General features: G+C 44.8%; 2 protein-coding genes across 7 annotated transcripts in view; one reads left to right on the forward strand and one right to left on the reverse strand.

Moving 5' to 3' along the window:
• Positions 1 to 19,238, forward strand: part of MRPL35 (mitochondrial ribosomal protein L35) — a 471,157-nt gene that overhangs the window by 4,157 nt on the left and 447,762 nt on the right. Inside the window, exons 2-4 of the mRNA XM_081796750.1 lie at positions 1,411 to 1,600; positions 2,703 to 2,847; positions 5,562 to 9,364. Of these exons, the coding sequence (XP_081652876.1) occupies positions 1,411 to 1,600; positions 2,703 to 2,847; positions 5,562 to 5,750 (524 nt within the window). The 3' untranslated portion in view covers positions 5,751 to 9,364. The remainder of the gene's footprint in view (positions 1 to 1,410; positions 1,601 to 2,702; positions 2,848 to 5,561; positions 9,365 to 19,238) is intronic.
• REEP1 (receptor accessory protein 1) overlaps positions 10,548 to 19,238 on the reverse strand; it is a 101,704-nt gene continuing 93,013 nt past the window's right edge. For 2 of the 6 annotated variants that reach the window (XM_081796744.1, XM_081796743.1), the window contains 2 exons: positions 15,828 to 15,979; positions 10,548 to 13,619 (listed from right to left, as the gene is read on the reverse strand). In XM_081796744.1, coding sequence (XP_081652870.1) covers positions 13,548 to 13,619; positions 15,828 to 15,979 — 224 coding nt within the window. In that variant the 3' untranslated portion in view covers positions 10,548 to 13,547. The other 4 variants (XM_081796747.1, XM_081796746.1, XR_014138209.1 and 1 more) reach the window with 3 other exon arrangements.

Consider the following 19,238-nt stretch of genomic DNA (forward strand, 5'->3'; position numbering starts at 1 on the left):
TGTTTATACTACCCTTTTTAGTTTGAAAATTGTTATTTTCAATGGAGAACAGAAAAGCACAATATGGCTTTTAAGTATTCAATCTTTCTCCTGCCATCTGTTAACATTATAGCATTTTTGCCAGGCATTTCTCTGCTCTTTACTATCTGCTATTAGCAGTCATTAAATGATTTCTCTGTGCCAAGTGCTCTTCCTAGCACTTTTCATGTTTTCTCTCATTTAATTCTTGTCACCTCCCCATGACTAACCTTATTTAAATTTGGGGAAACTGGGGCATAGAAGGGTTAAGTAACTTGCCCATGGTCACACAGCTAGTGAGTAGTAGAGCTAGAAGATGAACGCAGTCTAACTCAAACACCAACACTCCAGTCCCACACTACCCTGCCCCTCATTTGTTACGTGAAACCAGTGCAACGGAGAGTAAGGCAGTGGTTCTAAGCCCTGGCTGCGCTGCAGTCTCATCTGTGGGACTTTTTTTTTTTAAAGCAACTATTGAGGTATAATTTACAGACCATAAAATTACCTGCTTTATGTGTACAATTTGATGGTTTTTAGTAAATTTAATGGGTCGTGCAGCCATCACCGCAATCCAGTTTGGGAGCATTTCCATCATCCTGTGGCACTTTTTCAGTGTGCACATTCTTGAGTCCCACCCTAGACCCAGAATCTGAGTCGAGTCAGTGCCCTGTGAGTGACTCTGCTTTGTAGCCCTGGACTCTTACGTTGGCAATAATGTGAAGAATGGGTAAAGAGGACTGCATTGGGTCGATGCATCTAGACCCTCCCCACCTCCAACCCCACAAGGTGCCTTCTGAGCCGCGCCCAGGCATCTCCATATTGTCAGGCAAGCAGTGCTCAGCCTCTGGAAGGTCCAGTCCCCACCTCGGGCACGTATTTGTTGCAGCCCCCCTTGCCTTTGTGAATGCTGTTCATCCTACCTGGACTCTCAACCTCCTCCTCCTGAGGCCTGTTCATTTCCTAGAGGAGAGCTCACGTACCTCTTTTGTTTTCTTTAGGACTCCTCTTGCCACTCTCTTGCCTCTCCAGGGAATGGCCAAGCTTTCTCGTCTCTGCCTTGCCATTGCACTACATGCTGGGGGGCCCTGGCTCATCAGAGGATAAGATCTGGACTTAATGTTACAATCATTTTTGTTCCCTACTGTTGAACACAGAACTAGGACACATCAGAGTGGATTGTGGTGATGGTTGCACAACTTTGTAAATTTATTGAAAAGCATTGAATTACACATACAGGTAATTTTGTGGTATGTAAGTTATACCTCAGTAAAGTTGGTAAAAAGCTCCACAGGTGAGTCTGATGCTCACCTTGTTTTGATACGTTGATTTTAAATATCTGGATGCATATTTTAGAGTATCGTATTAAACAAGTATGCTTCTCTCTCTTTACAGGAGTCTTACAGCCCCTGAACATTTTGGTGTCTTCAGCCTATCGAAACTGTGTCAAGAATGCCTGTCTCAGCTCTGCAGTGTCCACCCGACATTTTAGTTCTCTTCAGACACCAATTGTTTCCTCTGCTCCCGGACTTAGCACATGTGTCAGAAACCTGACATGTGGGCATACTACAGCAATCCTCAACAGGTAGAGTATATTTCAGTAAACGGGATGCTTAGACAAAAATTGTAAAATATTCCTGCCCGCAAAGACATCTTAGAAGCAGATGGTACTCTTTGCCTACCTGCAGTTTATCATGTAGACTTTGCCTGCTAGAGTGGTAGAATATGATTGATATCCCTGTATGCCTACGTGCCAGCAGCAGGGACTACCAAACAGAGCACACTTCTGATGTTCTAGATGTGGTTTCCTGGAGGGAAGCTGTCAGCCAAAGCGGAGGGTGAACAAGATGCTCAGCATGCAAGGCTGGTGTTCATTTAGTCAACATATATTTAGTTAAGGACTCCTGGGTGCCCAGTTCTTGGCAGAAGGGATACAAAGATAAACTGAAGTCCTCAAAGACTTGATAATCTAGCGGGCAGGTAAGAAATCAGGTGATTAAAATATAAGGGATAAATTCTCTCATAGGGATTGAGGGCTATAGTTGATGGAAGGCTTACAAGTTGGTGATAGTGGCTATTCTTTTTTTTTTTTTTTTAAGATTTTATTTATTTATTTGACAGAGAGAAACACAGCGAGAACAGGAACACAAGCAGGGGTAGTGGGAGAGGGAGAAGCAGGCTTCCTGCCAAGCAGGGAGCCCGATGTGGGACTCGATCGCAGGACCCTGGGATCATGACCTGAGCCGAAGGCAGACGCTTAATGACTGAGCCACCCAGGCTCCCAATAGTGGCTATTCTTATTTATGCTTAGTGTCATGGATCATTTAAAGTAACAATGTATATTAAAGTTGGCTCTAAGGGCTACTGAGTGGCTCAGTCGTTAAGCATCTGCCTTCGGCTCAAGTCATGATCTCGGCGTCCTGGGATCAAGCCCCGCATCAGGCTCCCTGCTCGGCGGGAAGCCTGCTTCTCCCTCTCCCACTCCCCCTGCTTTTGTTCCCTCTCTCACTGTGCCTCTCTCTGTCAAATAAATAAATAAAATCTTTAAAAAAAATAAAAATAAAGTTAGCTCTATTCCAGTAGAACTCCTTCACTCATTTCTATGTCCAAAATTTCTAAGTACAAAAATGGATTTTATCCTCTAATGAGTCTTATTGCTGAGTTAAAATTTTTTTAATATATTTTAGAGCGGCCCCCTTGCTTCCAAATGTCCTGAAGCTACCAGTCAGAACTGTAACGTACTTCAGTTCACGGAAAGGGAAAAGAAAGACTGTGAAAGCTGTTGTCTATAGGTTTCTTCGACTTCATTCTGGCCTGTGGCTGAGGAGGAAGGTGAGTCTTCACACTGTTACTTGATTGAAAAAGGAGTGGGAGCAAATGAAAATGAAGAATTCAGTGAGCCTGTTCATTGATGTATCTTCCTCCCGTTTACCAGTAGCTTTTACAGTACTGTGCTTAAGTACCAGCTTGGCAGGCATCTCTTAAGGTAAATGAATTCATAAAACAAAGTATCAGTCACAATGGCAAAACTCCTCACTGTAGGATGAGTTCATCTCAGGTCTTCTACATGTCTGGCATATCTAATGATCACCAGAAGCCCTGTGACACAGCCCATGTGTAATAGCCTGTGGGGAGGCCCTCTTTAAGTCTAGAGTGTTACGGCAGCAGTCGCCTTCAGCAGGGACTTCGTGGCATGGCTCAGATCAGGGGCTGAAGGGCTCTTCCGCCTGCTTTGGATTGGATTCTTTAGGTGGCTTAGTCTTTATGATAGAATATTAACCCCACATATACTTTTTTAACTCTATGTCTTTCTCTGTAAGTGTGTACGATTGGGGTCCGTATCAGACGGAACCCTAGCACTTACTCTGGCCTGGGACCACAGCCTCTGAGAGGGCCTCTGACAAATTATTACTGCTCTGTCCTCTCCCACAGCACGTCATTCAGCATGTGTGTGGGCTTTTTCACTCACGTCTTTATTCTTGGAAACAGAGTAGCTGATAATTAGAAAGCAGCTGAAGACTAGAGTTTTGCAAAACCACCTTTGAGTTTTGATAACTATTCAAATTCTAATTCCCTTCTACTATTTGGAAGTTAAATGATTCTTTAAAGATCAAAATTTGTTTCTCCATAAAAATAAAATACTTAATTGGTAAGACTTTCACTAGTTGAAAGGTTGAAAGGATTATTTCCTATCTTATAAACAATCCTAAATTTAAGGTAAAAAGGTTGACTGGAACTCTCAGCTCATTCCTCCTTCGGAACAATACTGTGGTAGTTCATTTGCTACACTAGTAAATAGAAGCTCATGTAATCCATAAGTAGCTGAACTGAGTTACTCAGTTAATAGTTCTGAATTTTGTGAATTTTGGACCATTGGAAAATTTCTTCCCTCTTGTCATACTGATTATTTCCAGGTCGTCATCTGGCCCTAGATAAAATAAGCTGGGTGGGGTTTTTTGCCTTCCTTTCTACATCCCTTTTATTGGGCCCTGAAACCTTCATGTTATAAAGGATCTGATCAAATTCTCCAATCATGCCTAGGCCCCACTCAGGACCCCCCAAAATATTCTATATATGGAATGTCCTGCTTCATCAAAATGTAATATTAAGAGGGAAAACAAAAAAGCTGGGTGGGTTAATTTATATTAATGTATAAGAACTGAAAATACTTTCTGCAGCACAGTTTTATTCCCTCCCATTTCTGAACCTAGAGAGTGTCTAAAAAGCTTCAAGCATTTTCACAGTGGTTGCTTTCCAATAGAATAATGTTCAGAGGATACTAGTGGTAATAGGCAAGACAGCAAATTAGCTGTAAGTCAGAGATCCACAAGAACCCAGGTTGGCTTGCAAACTACAAAATTATTACACAGATATGGGGATTTGGGTTTGAATCTTTCAATTTAAATTATAAGCAAGGAGTAGAAAAAAATCTAATTCCTGGCATTTTAAAACCATAACTCTTAAATAACGTTTCCTTATTTCTGAGTATAACTGTACTGTAGAAGTTGCTGGTCAGAGTGATGACACCAAAACATGTCAGAAACCCAAGGTGCCTTCTCAGCCCAGGGCTGTGGTTTTGTTCAGTTAGTGTAGTGCCCTAGGACACAGGGCTCTTAGCAATAGCTTGAGTTCTAGTCTCTTCTCCCCTGTAACTTTGTGTGTGGTTTTTGCCACGTATTAACCTGGATGGCACCTAAGGTCTCTTGTAGTCTAAAGAGACTATGATTGTAGATTTTATATTCAATCTAATTTTTCTTCAGAAATTAATTCTTTTTTTCTTTCTAATTCAAAAATTAATTCTTCAAAATGAATAATGCTTGGATGGTGTATATGGCAGTTCTGGGTTAAACATATGAGTTCACCATTCCTTCATCACTCCCAATAGTGGTTTTATTGTATTTGTTATTCCTTAGAAAAGTACTTACTGCAGAAATTAGTCCTTAGTGTGAAAGGAAGAAATGAAGTAATATACTCGAGAACTGGGTTTTGTCAGCCTTTGTAATACTTAGTCCCCTTAAATGAACATAAATGTCATCAACTAGCCAGGAATGCCCTTCATCATCCTCCACATTGGGAAAAATAGTGGAGTAGTGGTTAAGAACTCTTACTAGTTCTGTGACCTCGGTCTGCTGCCGTTAACTTTCTAATCAATGGTTGTTTCTCTTTAATCTGTAAAATGAGGTTAATAGTATGTTGTTGAAGATTGTTGAAGAGATAATAAGGTAATGCATATAAAGTTGGTGATTATAATTATATATCATTACTCTGTACTTTGCCTGCCACAAAGAGTCATTTGGCTTTATTTTCTGTGGTTTTAATTTAAATTATCTTTTATCCAAGTATTAAATTATTAATATGTCTTTTTCAAACTGCACATGCTTTCTGTACCTACCCCTCACTGAGAATCACATCTTTCTGAAAAACATACCAGCCCCAGTCAGTCTCATCTTTGTTCCCATTGAGCCTATAAACCATGAATGGTGAAGATATCTGTTGTTTCCTATATAACATCATGTTTTGAATGTCTTTATAATATCATCTAACAGGCTGGTTATAAGAAAAAATTATGGAAAAAGACGGCTGCAAGAAAAAGGCGCTTGAGGGAATTTGTGTTCTGCAATAAAACCCAGAGTAAGCTCTTAGATAAAATGACAACGTCTTTCTGGAAGAGGCGAAACTGGTATGCTGACGATCCTTATCAGAAGTACCATGATCGGACAAACCTGAAAGTATAGATCAGAAATTTTATGACTTCTAGCTATTGAAGATGTATCTTCGTGTATATGATGTCATTGCAAAATGGAATAAGTACAAAACTTGATGTAAATTGTGCCAGTTGGTCTGGAAACACACAGTTCCAACATTAAACTTATTAAAAGTTTTAACACAATGGATTAAACATTTTCAAATTTGTTCAGGGAAATAGGAGTTTAAAATTGTTGATTATTTTTAATAAATGGTAATGTCTTAACTAGTTCCAGTGAGGCTTATTTAGTTGCAAGGAATGTCAAGTTAGGGCAGGCATAAGAAGACTGAGCTCCAGCAGTGTGACATTATTTTAAGTATGTATGCCTGGGAACTCAGGAACCATCTCACCACCACCCCCCCACACCCCCACATCTAACCCCTGGGCCTCAGGAAGAACAGAAATTATACCGCATTCCTGAGTCCAAGGCACATCCGAGGGCCTCAGCAGCAGAAGATGCTAGATTTTTAGGTTTGGGGTCTGCCATGTATGTGACTCAGTTTTTCTGAGTCGCGCCTCTCAGGTTGTTTTCTGCATCCTAACCCTCAGCCCTTCTCCAGGCTCTAAGTGCCAGGAGGCCAACTGGGCCAGCTTGTCTCTTTTACTAAAGACCAGGTCTCATCAGGAGTTACTGACCCGTGTCGGGAGCCCACCCTGGCTCACTTGGTTGTGTTAATAAGCAGGTTCACATGGAGCAAAAAATAGTTATGTGAGCAGTTTCACTTAGAGGGGAGCATGGGGTGGCAACACCCGTCTAATATTCTAGGTTTATTGTGTTCATAAGAGTTCTTAGTGTATTGGAACAGGATTTTTATAGAGAGACAAGTAAATGAAATAGCCTTTCAGTATGCCCATTCATGAAACAGAAGAGGCTTTAGAGGTGCAGACACTTTTTATCCAAGAGTTGAAAGGCACTGTATTTTCTTTTTCTTTTTTTTTTTTTAAGATTTTATTTATTTGAGAGAGAGCATGCAAGCAGGGGGGAGGAGTAGAGGAAGAGGGACAAGCAGACTCCATACTGAGCACAGAACCTGATGCGAGGCTCGATCTCGACCCTGAGATCATGACCTGAGCCTAAATCAAGAGTCGGATGCTTAACCAACTGTACCACTCAGGCGCCCCAAGGCCCTGTATTTCCTAAAAGTTAGTTTACTCACCTGAGATTTCATATTTTTAATTGGAGGATAAACATTTTCCAAAGACACACTGTAGAAACTAAAGGAAAACAATCATTTTGGAAATGATGCAAGAGCTAAGCACTGTTCACTTGAAGAGCATTGGATGAGAGGCACTGAGGAAAATTCTGTTCACTGTGTGGTTAAAGTCTAGGGCAGTGGTTCTCAGCTATCCCATCAGAGTCGTCTGGGAAGCATTTTCAAACAACAGAGCACTTTGGCTGAAAAACCATTACAGATCTTAACCAACTTACGATGGGGTTACAGCCCAATAAACCTAAGTTGCAAATGCATTTAATACACCTAAGCTACTGAACATCATGGCTTAGCCTAACCTACGTTAAATGTGCTCAGAACACTTACTTTGGCCTACAGTTGGGCAAAATCATCTAACACAAAGCCTATTTTATAATAAAGTGTTGGGCACCTGGGTGGCTCAGTTGGTTGGGCGACTGCCTTCGGCTCAGGTCATGATCCTGGAGTCCCAGGATCGAGTCCCGCATCAGGCTCCCTGCTCGGCAGGGAGTCTGCTTCTCCCTCTGACCCTCCTCCCTCTCATGCTCTCTGTCTCTCATTCTCTCTGTCTCAAATAAAAAAAAAAAAAAAATCTATAATAAAGTGTTGACTATCTCATGTTTACTGAGTACTTTACCGAAAGTGAAAAACAGGGTGTATCTGTGCAGAACAGTTTTAAGTCTGTCAGTTGTTTACCCTTGTGATTACGTGGCTGACTGGGAGTCTCAGCTTGTTGCCACCACCCAGCAGCACAAGAGAGTGCCCTACCGTGTATCACTAGCCCAGGAAAAGATCAAAATATAATTTAAAGTACGGTTTCTACCCAAATGTATGTCACTTTCACACCACTGTAAAGTCGAAGAACCTAAGTCAAATCATCGTAAGTCAGGGACCGTCTGTATTAAATAGAATTGTGCCTCAATTACTACTTCAAATTCTTTAATATAGTAGCCGATTGATGATAAGATGAAGTTTCTCTATTGTTAATAGAATAAAGATAAAGCTAACCAAATTGAAATTCTGTGGTAAGTCAGGCTAGGATTATTAGAGGAATTTCTTGAAACCAGTGCATGTTCCTTAAAAGGAAAAGGGGTGACAGTAGAGGGTTCTAAAACTAGAAGGCCACTTGTATGTCTGTTTATGCGACCAATTAATAAAGAACAGACATTGGATTTGAGATGAGGTAAGACTGAAGCATGCAGTGGCATCCTGTTTTGATTGATTTTCATTTCTTCGTTAACTTCTGAGGCGGCAGAAGCCAACCACTCTCAGAGTTTCCAAATCATTTTTTTAAAAAATATTTATTTATTTATTTAGTTGAGAGAGCGCATGCACAAGTGGGATGTGCAGAGGGAGAGGGACAAGCAGACTGTGCTGATGCAGAGCCCGACTCAGGGCTGGATCTCACAACCCTGAGATCATGACCTGAGCCAAAACCAAGAGTCGGACGCTTAACCGACTGCGCCACCCAGGCGCCCTCACAGCATTTCTTAGCGGCCTGGTTCCTGCCTCTGCCACTCACCTCTGGTAGCAGGATGGAACTGGTACCTGAAGAAGTTGAGGAGGAGGCCACTTTCCCACTGTCTCCAAACTCTGGACAACAAAGATCTCTGTTATAGGGGCCTCAGCACCTTGGTTTTTCCTGTAGGCCAGAGGTAGGAGAGGTAGAGACAAGGACTGGCAACCAGGCCTCAGGATCCAGACGTGGACTGAAATGGAAGGGCACATGATTTCGGAGAAAGGGAATTTTCATATATATAATTTTTGTTTTATGGGTAGCAGGGCTTATCATCACTGATTTTATAGTTTGAAAACCAAACATTAAGGAGTCTACCTAAATGACATTGTAATTTATGTAAAAGTATGATTTACTGAACACCAACTATGTCCCAGCATAGGGATGGGCATATATGTACATAACTGCTAATCCTCATACCAGCCTTGCAGGGGAGATACTATTTTTTCTTTGAGTTTATTTTTTTTTAGTAACCTCTACATCCAACATGGGGTTCAAACCTATGACCCTGAGACCAAGAGTCTCATACTCTTTCGATTGAGCTAGCCAGGAACCCAGGGGGGATATTCTTTATCCCTCGTTTAGATTTGAAGAAACTGCAGCTTATACGAGGTGAAATAAATTACCCACAATATAGCTAATAAGTCACAGAACTTAGGTCTGAAGTCTTGGAATCCTGTGCATTTCCTGGAGTCTTTTTTTTTTTAAAGATTTTATTTATTTATTTATTTATTTATTTGAGAGAGAGAAACAACATGAGAGGGGAGAGGGCCAGAGGGAGAAGCAGGCTCCCCGCTGAGCCAGGAGCCTGATGCGGGACTCGATCCCAGGACTCCGGGATCATGACCTGAGCCGAAAGCAGTCGCCCAACCAACTGAGCTACCCAGGCACCCTTTCGTGGATTCTTTTAACATGAAAACTCATATATTTAAATCAACAAATGACTATACTCTAGCACTATACATACTAAACACTTTTTTCGTGACACTGTACCAAGTCAGCCTTTAAATCATAACTTTGCTTTTCTGTTGTCAGCTCTTAACCTGATTAATCTCAGTTCTGTTGCCATTGGACTTGGCTCAGTAAATGAATAAATGAATGGATTTTCAGCCTTTCCATCTCTTCATCTTCCTTTCAGCCTTCTGAATGTGCTTCTTTACCTGCTGCTGCTTTATTTTATAGCCCTCATGTCAAACATACAGAATAGGAGACTATAAAGGCAAAGAAAATGAGTGTTTCATTTTAAGTGTCCAAGTCTTTGTGATCACCCAATGAAGCTTATGTGTGCCTGTTCATATACATATATTTTTTTTAAAAGATTTTATTTATTTATTTGACAGAGACACAGCAAGAGAGGGAACACAAGCAGAGGGAGTGGGAGAGGGAGAAGCAGGCCTCCTGTGGAGCAGGGAGCCCGATGTGGGGCTCGATCCCAGGACCCTGGGATCATGACCTGAGCCGAAGGCAGACGCTTAACGACTGAGCCACCCAGGCGCCCCATATACATATATTTTTAAGTAAATTGTGCACCCAGCGCGGGGCTCAAACTCAGAACCCTGAGATCAGGAGTCGCGTGCTCTCCCGACTGAGCCAGCCAGGCACTCAGCCTGTTCATATTTTAAAGGCAAGGGCCGCAGTGGTGTAATGGGTGTCCACAGCACCCTGTGTGCCTCTGCACGTACCACCCTCTTAACCTGCACACGTACTCCCTCCCTTGCAGGTGAGGGAACAGATACCAGGAAGGGAAATGACAGACCAAATTTTCTGTATGCAGAATTAAAACTGCCCACCTGATGAACTCTATTTTTACAGCTACACAGTTTCCACTGGTGACTTTTAAAATGTAAAACATACTACCAGGTTTATATTTATGTGATCAACTGGTTTGCAAAACACTCATTTGATCCACCCTCCCCCCCCCCCCCACTGCCCCGCAACAATTCTAGATCCTAGTCATGGGGCCACAGCACCAGGCCAGTTAGTGACTGACCACTCAGCTTCTCATCCTTGCTACCTTCCACGTTTTGTTTTTTTTTTTAAGTGTTTTCCCTTTCCTCATAAGCTCAACATTACAAAGATGTTTTTTAAAAGAAAAATGTTAAGACTTTATTCAAGATATATATCAGGCATTATAACAAAACAGTAGAACTTCAACCTTTGGAATACTGTAATTTTACACCCCTTTGATGCACAGTCCAGTATACTATTTTATTACAGATCATTCTATAGGGACTACAGGAATAAACTAGGGAAACTGCACAGTCAGCATCTGGAAGGTCAGCTCTCGTAGTGTGTGCTGTTGGAGAAGGAAGCACGTCCTTTTGCCATGTCAAATACTGTGCACGGTGAGGACTAGGGAGATACTCAGCTGTGATCATGGTAGACGAGCACTGTTACCACAAACACACAGACAGTTTACTGTGGAGAACATACATTTCAGAGGCCAGGGGAGTGAGCAAGCTATTCACACAAAGCCAGGAGGGATTATGACGAAGCTCTCCGGGGTCTAAGTACACCACCCCACCTCACCTCAGAAACGGAACAGGTGCCCGATGGCAAATAACTAAGAGTTATTACGTGAAAATTACAGACTTTCGAGCTAGCATTTTGTAAACAGCCTGTGTCTGTAAATCAGCAAATTAAAAAGGTTCAGTTATATCCTCTAGACAGAAGAGCACACCACTACATGTACACTTGGAGGCGTTCACATTTTATGGCAGTCCATACACAAATATACAGCTCGTTGGGTAAGTAAACACATTTTGCCAGAAATATGAAAGCTGCTCTCATTTGTACAGTGAGTGTTTTTAGGAGAGAAACCAACTCCCTAATCAACACTTGAAGGAAAAATAGTTACATTTACATTAAGACAGCAGTTTGGATACCTTTATATTTTTTAAATCTTGAATGAGAAGTAATACAGCGTGTCTGAGAGTAGAGTGCTTCAAACTTGTTTTTGGCATAGTTGAGTGCAAACTTGGTAGCTTGTACTTGTTAAAACTTTACATTGTAAATTGGTGAAAATATAGTTTGTTCATGAAGGATCTCTGCTGCTAAAGGCATTTATTATTCTGGCAAAAAAAAAAATTTGCTAAAAAGCTGCTTAAGTGAAGCTGTTTCTGATAATTCTGGGTACTCCCAACTAACAGGTAAATACATTTAAAGCATATATTTTTTCCTCTGAAACTATTCAGTGAGCTTGAAGAAACAGATGTTCTGTCCCCCCGCTAAAGAGTCTAGGTATTGGTGGGTGTGGGGCACAGACAATGAAGAGCCCTCTGAACCACAAATTTGCTTTTAGGTTTGTTTTCCTAAATCCTGTTGTAAATTACAAAGTCACCTTTCAAGGAAATTGTGGGAAGAAGGGATTTAAATATGCATATCTGGCAACTATCAACTTCAGGTAAAACCCCTTCTCAGGTGGCTAAGATCCAGCCAGTGTGTCATCAGCCGAGACTACTGATGTGTGTTCGCGGAGCTCAGTAACGCAATAGTCTTGAACCGGGCCTGTTTATAGCTGGTTGACAGTAAGTTCTATGTGGTACATAACACTAATTCTCTAGTCTCCAGGGCATATCTATGAACAAACACAATCCAAGTATTATAAGTAACTGGGTTGTGACCACTGCATGCATTACACTGAAAGAAAACACCAACTCTAAGCACAAATATACAAGTCCTACATTTAGGTTCCGCTCTCCCCGGGGGGTGGAGGAGCTACCTCGGGCCAAAACGCTATCTAAACCAGATTCTTCTTTTCAGATAAAGTTCTCAGTCTAAGTAGAGAGTCCCCTCAGCTAGTGCTCTATTCTACTAAGCGATCCTGGCTTGCATAAGACATCCAGTAAGACATGGAGTGCCCATGAGTGTGCGACTTCTCGCTCACATTCCGAGCAAGCCAGGAAGGGAACAGAAGAGTGTGAGCCCCGGCTGCCCGGAGGGCTGAGCAGCAAGTCAATCCGTAAAGATCTCAACCTCTGAAACCTTTCTAGAACCCAGCATTTTGACAGGTGTCTCAGGTGTATTTGATGGCATATGTGAAACATAGTTTTAGGTTTGGTTTGGTTTGGGTTGCCTGGTTGGCTTTTGCTTAGTGTTCTCTTAAATCAAGGTGCTCAGATTATAGGCTCCTCTACCTGGGGAAATAAGTCACGGAACCAGTTACTATGAAGCAGAAACAGTCATTCGTCCAGCACTTTTGAAACACTCAAAATGATTCCTCTCAACAGGCCTGTGAGTTCACATCCCCAGGAAGTTTTACCAAGGGTCAGCCACCTGCCTAAGGCTTTGGTAAATCCCTTGAAAAGATTCAGAAGCTCTTAATCCAGAATCCAGGGGGAGACAAGCTTCTTGTGATTTCTCTTATTCTGGGCTGCTCCCCTGGCCTCATTGCACTCATCTCTGTCATTACAATATTGTCTCTTCATGCTAAGCATCTCTGGTGTTTTGACTAAACATCTGTCTGAAGAAGATGGACCATCGTCCTGCAGGAAGAGGGATGTTCTACTGAAGTTGTATTCAGAAGCTTTAGAAGCACATCTGAGACATTCTCTAGAATCAAAATAATTTTTTACATATCTTGTAGTTTTCTTACATATCAGAACCTCTGGCAGCCCTTGCGAGTCCATCAGATTAAGCCAAAAGCCATAAATATGTACATCGTAGTCCAAAGTATTAGTACCAATAACAAAAAAAAGTTTAAAAAAATTGCTCTGTTTGCATTTACAGGACTAAAAACGAAGTATGCAACAAATAAATTACAAATGTACATCTCAGCAGTGTGAGGGTGATCTCATATTTCTAAAAACACACTGCTGACAATCCAATTGTGGAAAATTACTAACCTCAGAAGACTTAAAGGTCACCCCCCCAACTACCTTTCCCTTTAGCCTCTCCCCAGCAACATAAAGAAAAGGAAAATAAAAGTCTTAAAAGTGTAAGAGGGGAGAGAGAAAAGGCCATGTCTGTGAGGCTGCACACTCAAAGCACACCAGCTTGTGGGTTTCTATGTTATTAGTGACTAGCTCTTTAAGGCAGAGAAGAAACATTCTGTGGGTCCGGTGCTGTTGGCTCATCTCACTCACGTGGTTTCAGTGGCTGAAGATGAGGTACTTTTCTTCCTAAAGCGGGATCGAAGAACTCTAGGCGGTGCCTGGCAGAGAAAACAGAAAAGGCATCCCTCAATTTGGCTTAAGCGTGGAACCTTTTGAGGCGAGCACCTGTGTGGGTTTGTGTTGGGACACACAGCTCCTCTGGCCACACGCACACGTGTGTGAGGCAGCTGGCTGGGAATCAGGGTCACATCCCAAGCATCCCATGCTGAGCCAACTCTCCTAAGTCCCTGGGTCTCCCAAGCAAATGGTTGCACGGAAGGATGACACACCTCTCTTGTTTCTGCCTTGGGAGCAAAATGATCCTAACAAGTGACTCAGCACAGAGAAATGCCTCCCCGTCTCTTCCCTTGTCTTTGTTATTTCTTTGGAAACCAGCCAGTTGTTTCCAGGTATGTGCCTAAAATTTCCATCACCAAGTTCCCAGTCCTCTTTCTGGAGGTGAAATCGTTGAATGCACAGCAGGCCACACAGCAAAGGGAAACATTGTCCTTAAGGATAAAGGGTTCCACCTCATCTCCCCTACAAATGTCTATCGAGGCGGGGGCGGGGGGGGGGGGAGCCCTCCTTCCATGGAACACACAAATCATAGAAGTTACTTCTACAATGAAAGAAAAGGAAATTTTTGTCCTGGTGTAGCACTCAAGGCCAGGGACAGAAGGCGGGGGCAGTAACACAACTGGTCCCAAGCTCTCCTCAACCCCTGTCTCTGTCCACTTCTCTCTACTAACTTCTTTTTCTATGGCACCCTTCTATACCTCTATTCCTTCTGACTTGAAGCCCTTCCCTCCCTTCTCTGTCTTGCTATTTATAGTCCTCTTTTAGGACCCAGTTCAAAAGTCACTCCTGAAACCCCTCTCCGCACAGCCCAGACACACATAGGCAGGGTCACCTTCTTGGTTCTCCTAGTGTTTTGCACATGCACACGAGAGGACATCAGGGGACTCTGCGCCCTGCCTCCCCCTTCTCACTGTGAACTTCCCGGGGGGCATGTCCACCTTCACCATTGCCCAGTAAGTAGCTCAGTGCCTGGAAGGCACACAGAAGGGAGGGAGGGAGAAAGGGAGAGAACAAAGCAGGAAATAGAAAGCTCTGGCCTTCCGCATCCTGAGTCCTCAGGACACCTTTTTGACTAGGAAACGTTTCCCAGCCACCCCCGGACATGAGTAAGAGAAGAATCAGAGAAACCTAACTTCTGGTTACCTGCCTCGGGCTGTTTAAACAGTAAAGCAGCTTGTGCAGCTTTAACAAAACCAAACCCAAATGGCACAAACCCTCAGGCCCTACAATGTTTGGGGTACCTTCCTTGAGAGAGCTGAGCCCCTCCCCCCATCATAGGGCTGCCCAGGCTGTGACTGAGTCCCTGAGCAGAGTCCAAAGCCAGTCTTACCAGAACCTCTAACTTCAAAACTGACCCATGTGTGCCCCACCCTGGAAAGGAATCTGATAAACTCATGTGTACCCAGTGGTAATAACCACAGTCCTAGTCGGAAAGGGGTCGATAGGCCAAGGTGCTTGAGTAGGGGAACATTTCAGTGCATTCCCTCATCTAAGCTCACAGGCTCCCTACACTGAGGACAGGGGGACTCCCACCTTGCCTCAGATGGACGCTCAGGCCACAGTATTCGGCAGATGGGGCCCAGGAGAGGAGACGTGAGGGGCAGAGAGGAAGACTCGGGAGTCCCCAATTCTGCCAGCTCTGTAACTGGGCCCAAGGCTGGTGACTCCTGATCCACATCACAAAGCAAGGCCCCTGAGGCTCGAGGCTTTGCCCTCCTGCTGCCAAAACTCCACCCACATCCACAACTGGCCACAGTACATCTATCAGGTATATTTGGTTTGGGTCCTTTTAGAGGGCTGTGGCCTTTCAATAACATTTTATCGGTGTCTGCTTTGTGCTGTGTCTTGGAGATACAGTGATGAACAGCTTCATTTATAGAAACGTGTCAAATAACACATTTTCTTCCTCTAAAACACACATTTGGGTTGCTTTTCATTCACACATCATCTTAGGTTAGTGGCTGCAAATTTTTAAATTTAATTACAGGTGCTATATCACTTCTCCTATTTCTAAGTAAAATGAGCAGTCTTTTTTGCCCCTTGGCAAGGATCTGGATGCTACCTAGCGGTTTGTCCTATCTGATGGGGAGAGATTTTCCTACCCCAGGCACTCAGGAGACGCCCAGACCTCCAGGGCAAAGCCCCTGTGCAAACACATGCTCCAACCTGCAGCCCCAGACACCGTGTACCTCCAGGGAGAACTCCATCTTTCGAGGCGTCTTATACTTGTACATGAAATCCAGCAGATCTTCCTCCTCCTCGTCCGAAAATGCCAATGGGTTTTGGACCTGGTGGGGCTCCCAAGCCTTCACACCACCCTCATTCACATCTCCCTCAACCACTTAATGTCCATTTACAATCTACACAAAGGAGACAAAGTACAGCAGGGAGGGATCAGTGTAGAAAGGAGCAAGGAAGGCCAGGCAAGGTCGAGGTTAGGCACGCCACACAACAAGCCTGTTAGGACAGCCGAGGTCCCGGTGTCTGAAGAAGCAGCCAGCATCCTCTGGGCCTCGCTGCAGGGCGGTCCCGGGCTGTGAGGGTGCCACTGGAAACCAGCAGGCACTGTGCACAGGAAGAAGCAGAGGCTCTAGAACCTACTGAGGAGCTACCAAGGGACGTGGGGGCACCGCTGCCCCTGGGGGGAAGGAGGACGCTGCCTTAGCTGAGAGGTGTCAAACCCTGCGGCTGAGACATGTGATGCCACACCAAAGAATGCTCAGGGAAAGAATCTCCTCTAGAACGGATAACTGCAGTGATTTCAGAGGGCCTGGCAGCTTCCTCTGTTCTACAGACAAGCAATGTTGGCAGCGCCTTACACTTGCATATTCAGTTCCAAGCCTTCTTTGAGACAGGATGTCAAATGCCAGGAAGCCTTACTGAGAGAACCTTAGGCAAAGTTATGTAGAGTTTTTCATTTCAAAGGCTAAGTCCCAGAGAAGCCAAGAAGCCTAGTGGAAAGAGAATCTTTCCCCCCCGGCCGACAGCAAGATCCCTGTTTTGGTCTACCACGATTAAATCCACAGGAAAAACTCCAGAGTTAATTCATGTCATTGAATGCATAGTGTTTTTAAAAACGTTCAATGCTTAAGCATATTCCATGTCATCTGGCCAGGTGGTCAGCACATTCCCAGCTTATCTGACACTCAAAGAGAGAGCATTCTATGTTTCATATATTGTTTTTACTTAGAATCACAGACTGTAGACATAGGGGGCCCTCAGATCATCTGGTCAACCACCCGAAGGCCTGTAGAAAGAAAACGGATCTCCTTCTAGAACACCCTGCTACTGCTCCTAAAAACACAGTGAGCCATCAAATGTGTCCTCTCCATCAACAGGGGACTTGCTAGACTGTAACAGGGGACTCGCTAGACTAAAACACAGCACCCGATTTAACCAGGTGTTTTAAGCAAAAGTAACAACAGACCCTAACCTTGAGCTGCTTTGCCAGGTCCTGCTGCTGTACTCCCCAGCAGCCAGCAAGAGGCAGCACGAGAGCTAGGAGTTGCAAAGCGGTCTTGTAGGCGGGGAACGGCCTGCTCCGACAGCGAGCACCTTGTTAAGGGCCAAGACTTAGATCATTAATCTTCCTTGATTTCTTTGCTCTGTGCACCCCCCAACCTGGGGGGTCCTCCGGTCCCATCCTAGGTGGAATCCTGACATCATCTGAGAGCTTAGTTCTCATCTCAAATCAGACCTTGACACAGTCCACAGAGAAATTCCTTCTGGACACAGATACCTCTTGCCTGACAAGAGGAAAAAGAAACAGGCCTGCCTAGAGCCTAAAGACCTCAGACGAAGGCAGAAACCACAGAAACAGCCTGGCCAGCTCCGCCCCAGCACGAAACTGGATCCTGGGAGTGGGCTTGGGGACTGGTTTGAGTCTGGGCCTCTGTTCCCTCCAAATCTTGGTCCAGGGCTTTCCCTGTGCTGTTGCTATCCACTCCTTAATACTCTCATCACTCCCAGAGACGACCTTTGGGGGGAGTGACTCTCATGTAAGTTCATGGCCACAGCCACCACCTCCAAACCTCGGGTGATGGCAGCCAAGGCCTTGAGCCTGCAGAGCTGCCACCCTAGTGCCCAAGGCTGGGCAGCCTCGAGGAAAGTGCAGGAGTCCCTGCTGTCTACCCCAGCCTCGGCTGACATTCTGTATTAGCAAATGCATCAGCAGGACTAAGGAGGCTAGCGGGTGCTCCACCTCTTCTCCCTGTGGGGAGGGCAGGGAGGAAGAACCCTTGGAGGCCTGAGTAGATGCTAGATGCGTCTGCACTGAGCCTGACGCCTCCCCCCGCCTCCCATAGTGCCAAACAACCCCCAGGTTAGCAGACACATCGCACACAGCACACATTAGCGGGAGCCATTAATGGAAGTCAGCAAACAAGTTGAAGAAGAGCACGCCCATCTGGAACACTTACATCCGCATCCCCGACGGCCACGGAGGAGAAAGAAGACAATATTCTGTTAGGGAGAGGGTCTTTGGGGATGCAGCTCACACACGTGTGAGCGTGCGTGCAGACGCGCGGGTGCACGCAGAGCCGGACACTCCCTCCCTCCTCACGCGCTCAACCTTGGACAGCTCCTGCTGCTGCCAGAGGCAACGCGCAGCCCGGCCGCACTCATGGCCAATGCAATTCTCTCTCTCCCTCTTTCGGGATGGGGCAGGGGGTGGGGGTGGGGTAAAAGGCATGACTTTGCTTTTTAAAATGATGTCCCACACACTGGATTTTTTTTTTAAAGATAAACGTACACCTCTATGACTAATTCTGAGCAGTCATACAGACTTGAGTTCTATATTACATCAAGGCAGGTAGAGAGAAGAGGCAGGAAGGAGAGATCATAATAATGATAATAGAAAGAGACCTGTGCCAGAAACAGCAGGGAATCGACTGACAGAGGGGCAGGAATGGAACCGAAGTCGGGAGAGAATGTTCTTCTGGGGTCTGAGATGCACAGATGAAAATCATCTCAAGGGACTAGGAGGGGTCCTCTGACCAGAGTGTCTGTGACCCCCTGAACTCCTCTCGCATGGTGTCACTGCCGAAGAGGTGGCCTCCAGCCCCCCAACACCATCTGCTGACACTTCACACCTTGCACCCTTCACTTGCAGAGCTGGCCACACTTTATGGAGGAGGGGACAGAGGCCTGCAGAGCTCAGGGACTTTCCCACCAGCACAGAGGGACTTGGTGTAGACCAGCCCGGCTCCTTGCAAGCAGACCGTGGGGAGACTGGGAGGTGTGGGGAGAACTCTGGGGCAGTGGGTGTTAGAGGGCGCGAGAAAGGGAGGGCTGGGGCAAAGCCTCCCAGATCACAGCTCTGAGCAGAGTCACCTGAGGCCCCACCCAGCCCGGCCCGCTACCCAGTCCCCACAGGGCCTGGGGAGAGCAAACTCGACTAAATCCCTGCAGCCAACTGCAATTTTATTTCAACGCACTGGGAATGCAGCCTCTGATTTGGAAACCATCAGCAGTCACGAAAGGTGAGGGCTTCCCAGAGAACAGCACAGAGCCGTCCCATGAGGAAGGAATGGAGAAGGCAGCCTTTCTTCTTCCTGGTCCCCCAAGGAGTAATATCCCAGAATTAGAGGCTTTCAGAATGG

Source organism: Leptonychotes weddellii, chromosome 10 (genome assembly GCF_054177405.1).
Source record: "Leptonychotes weddellii isolate Sample4059 chromosome 10, ASM5417740v2, whole genome shotgun sequence".
In the NCBI taxonomy this organism is placed as follows: Eukaryota; Metazoa; Chordata; class Mammalia; order Carnivora; family Phocidae; genus Leptonychotes; species Leptonychotes weddellii.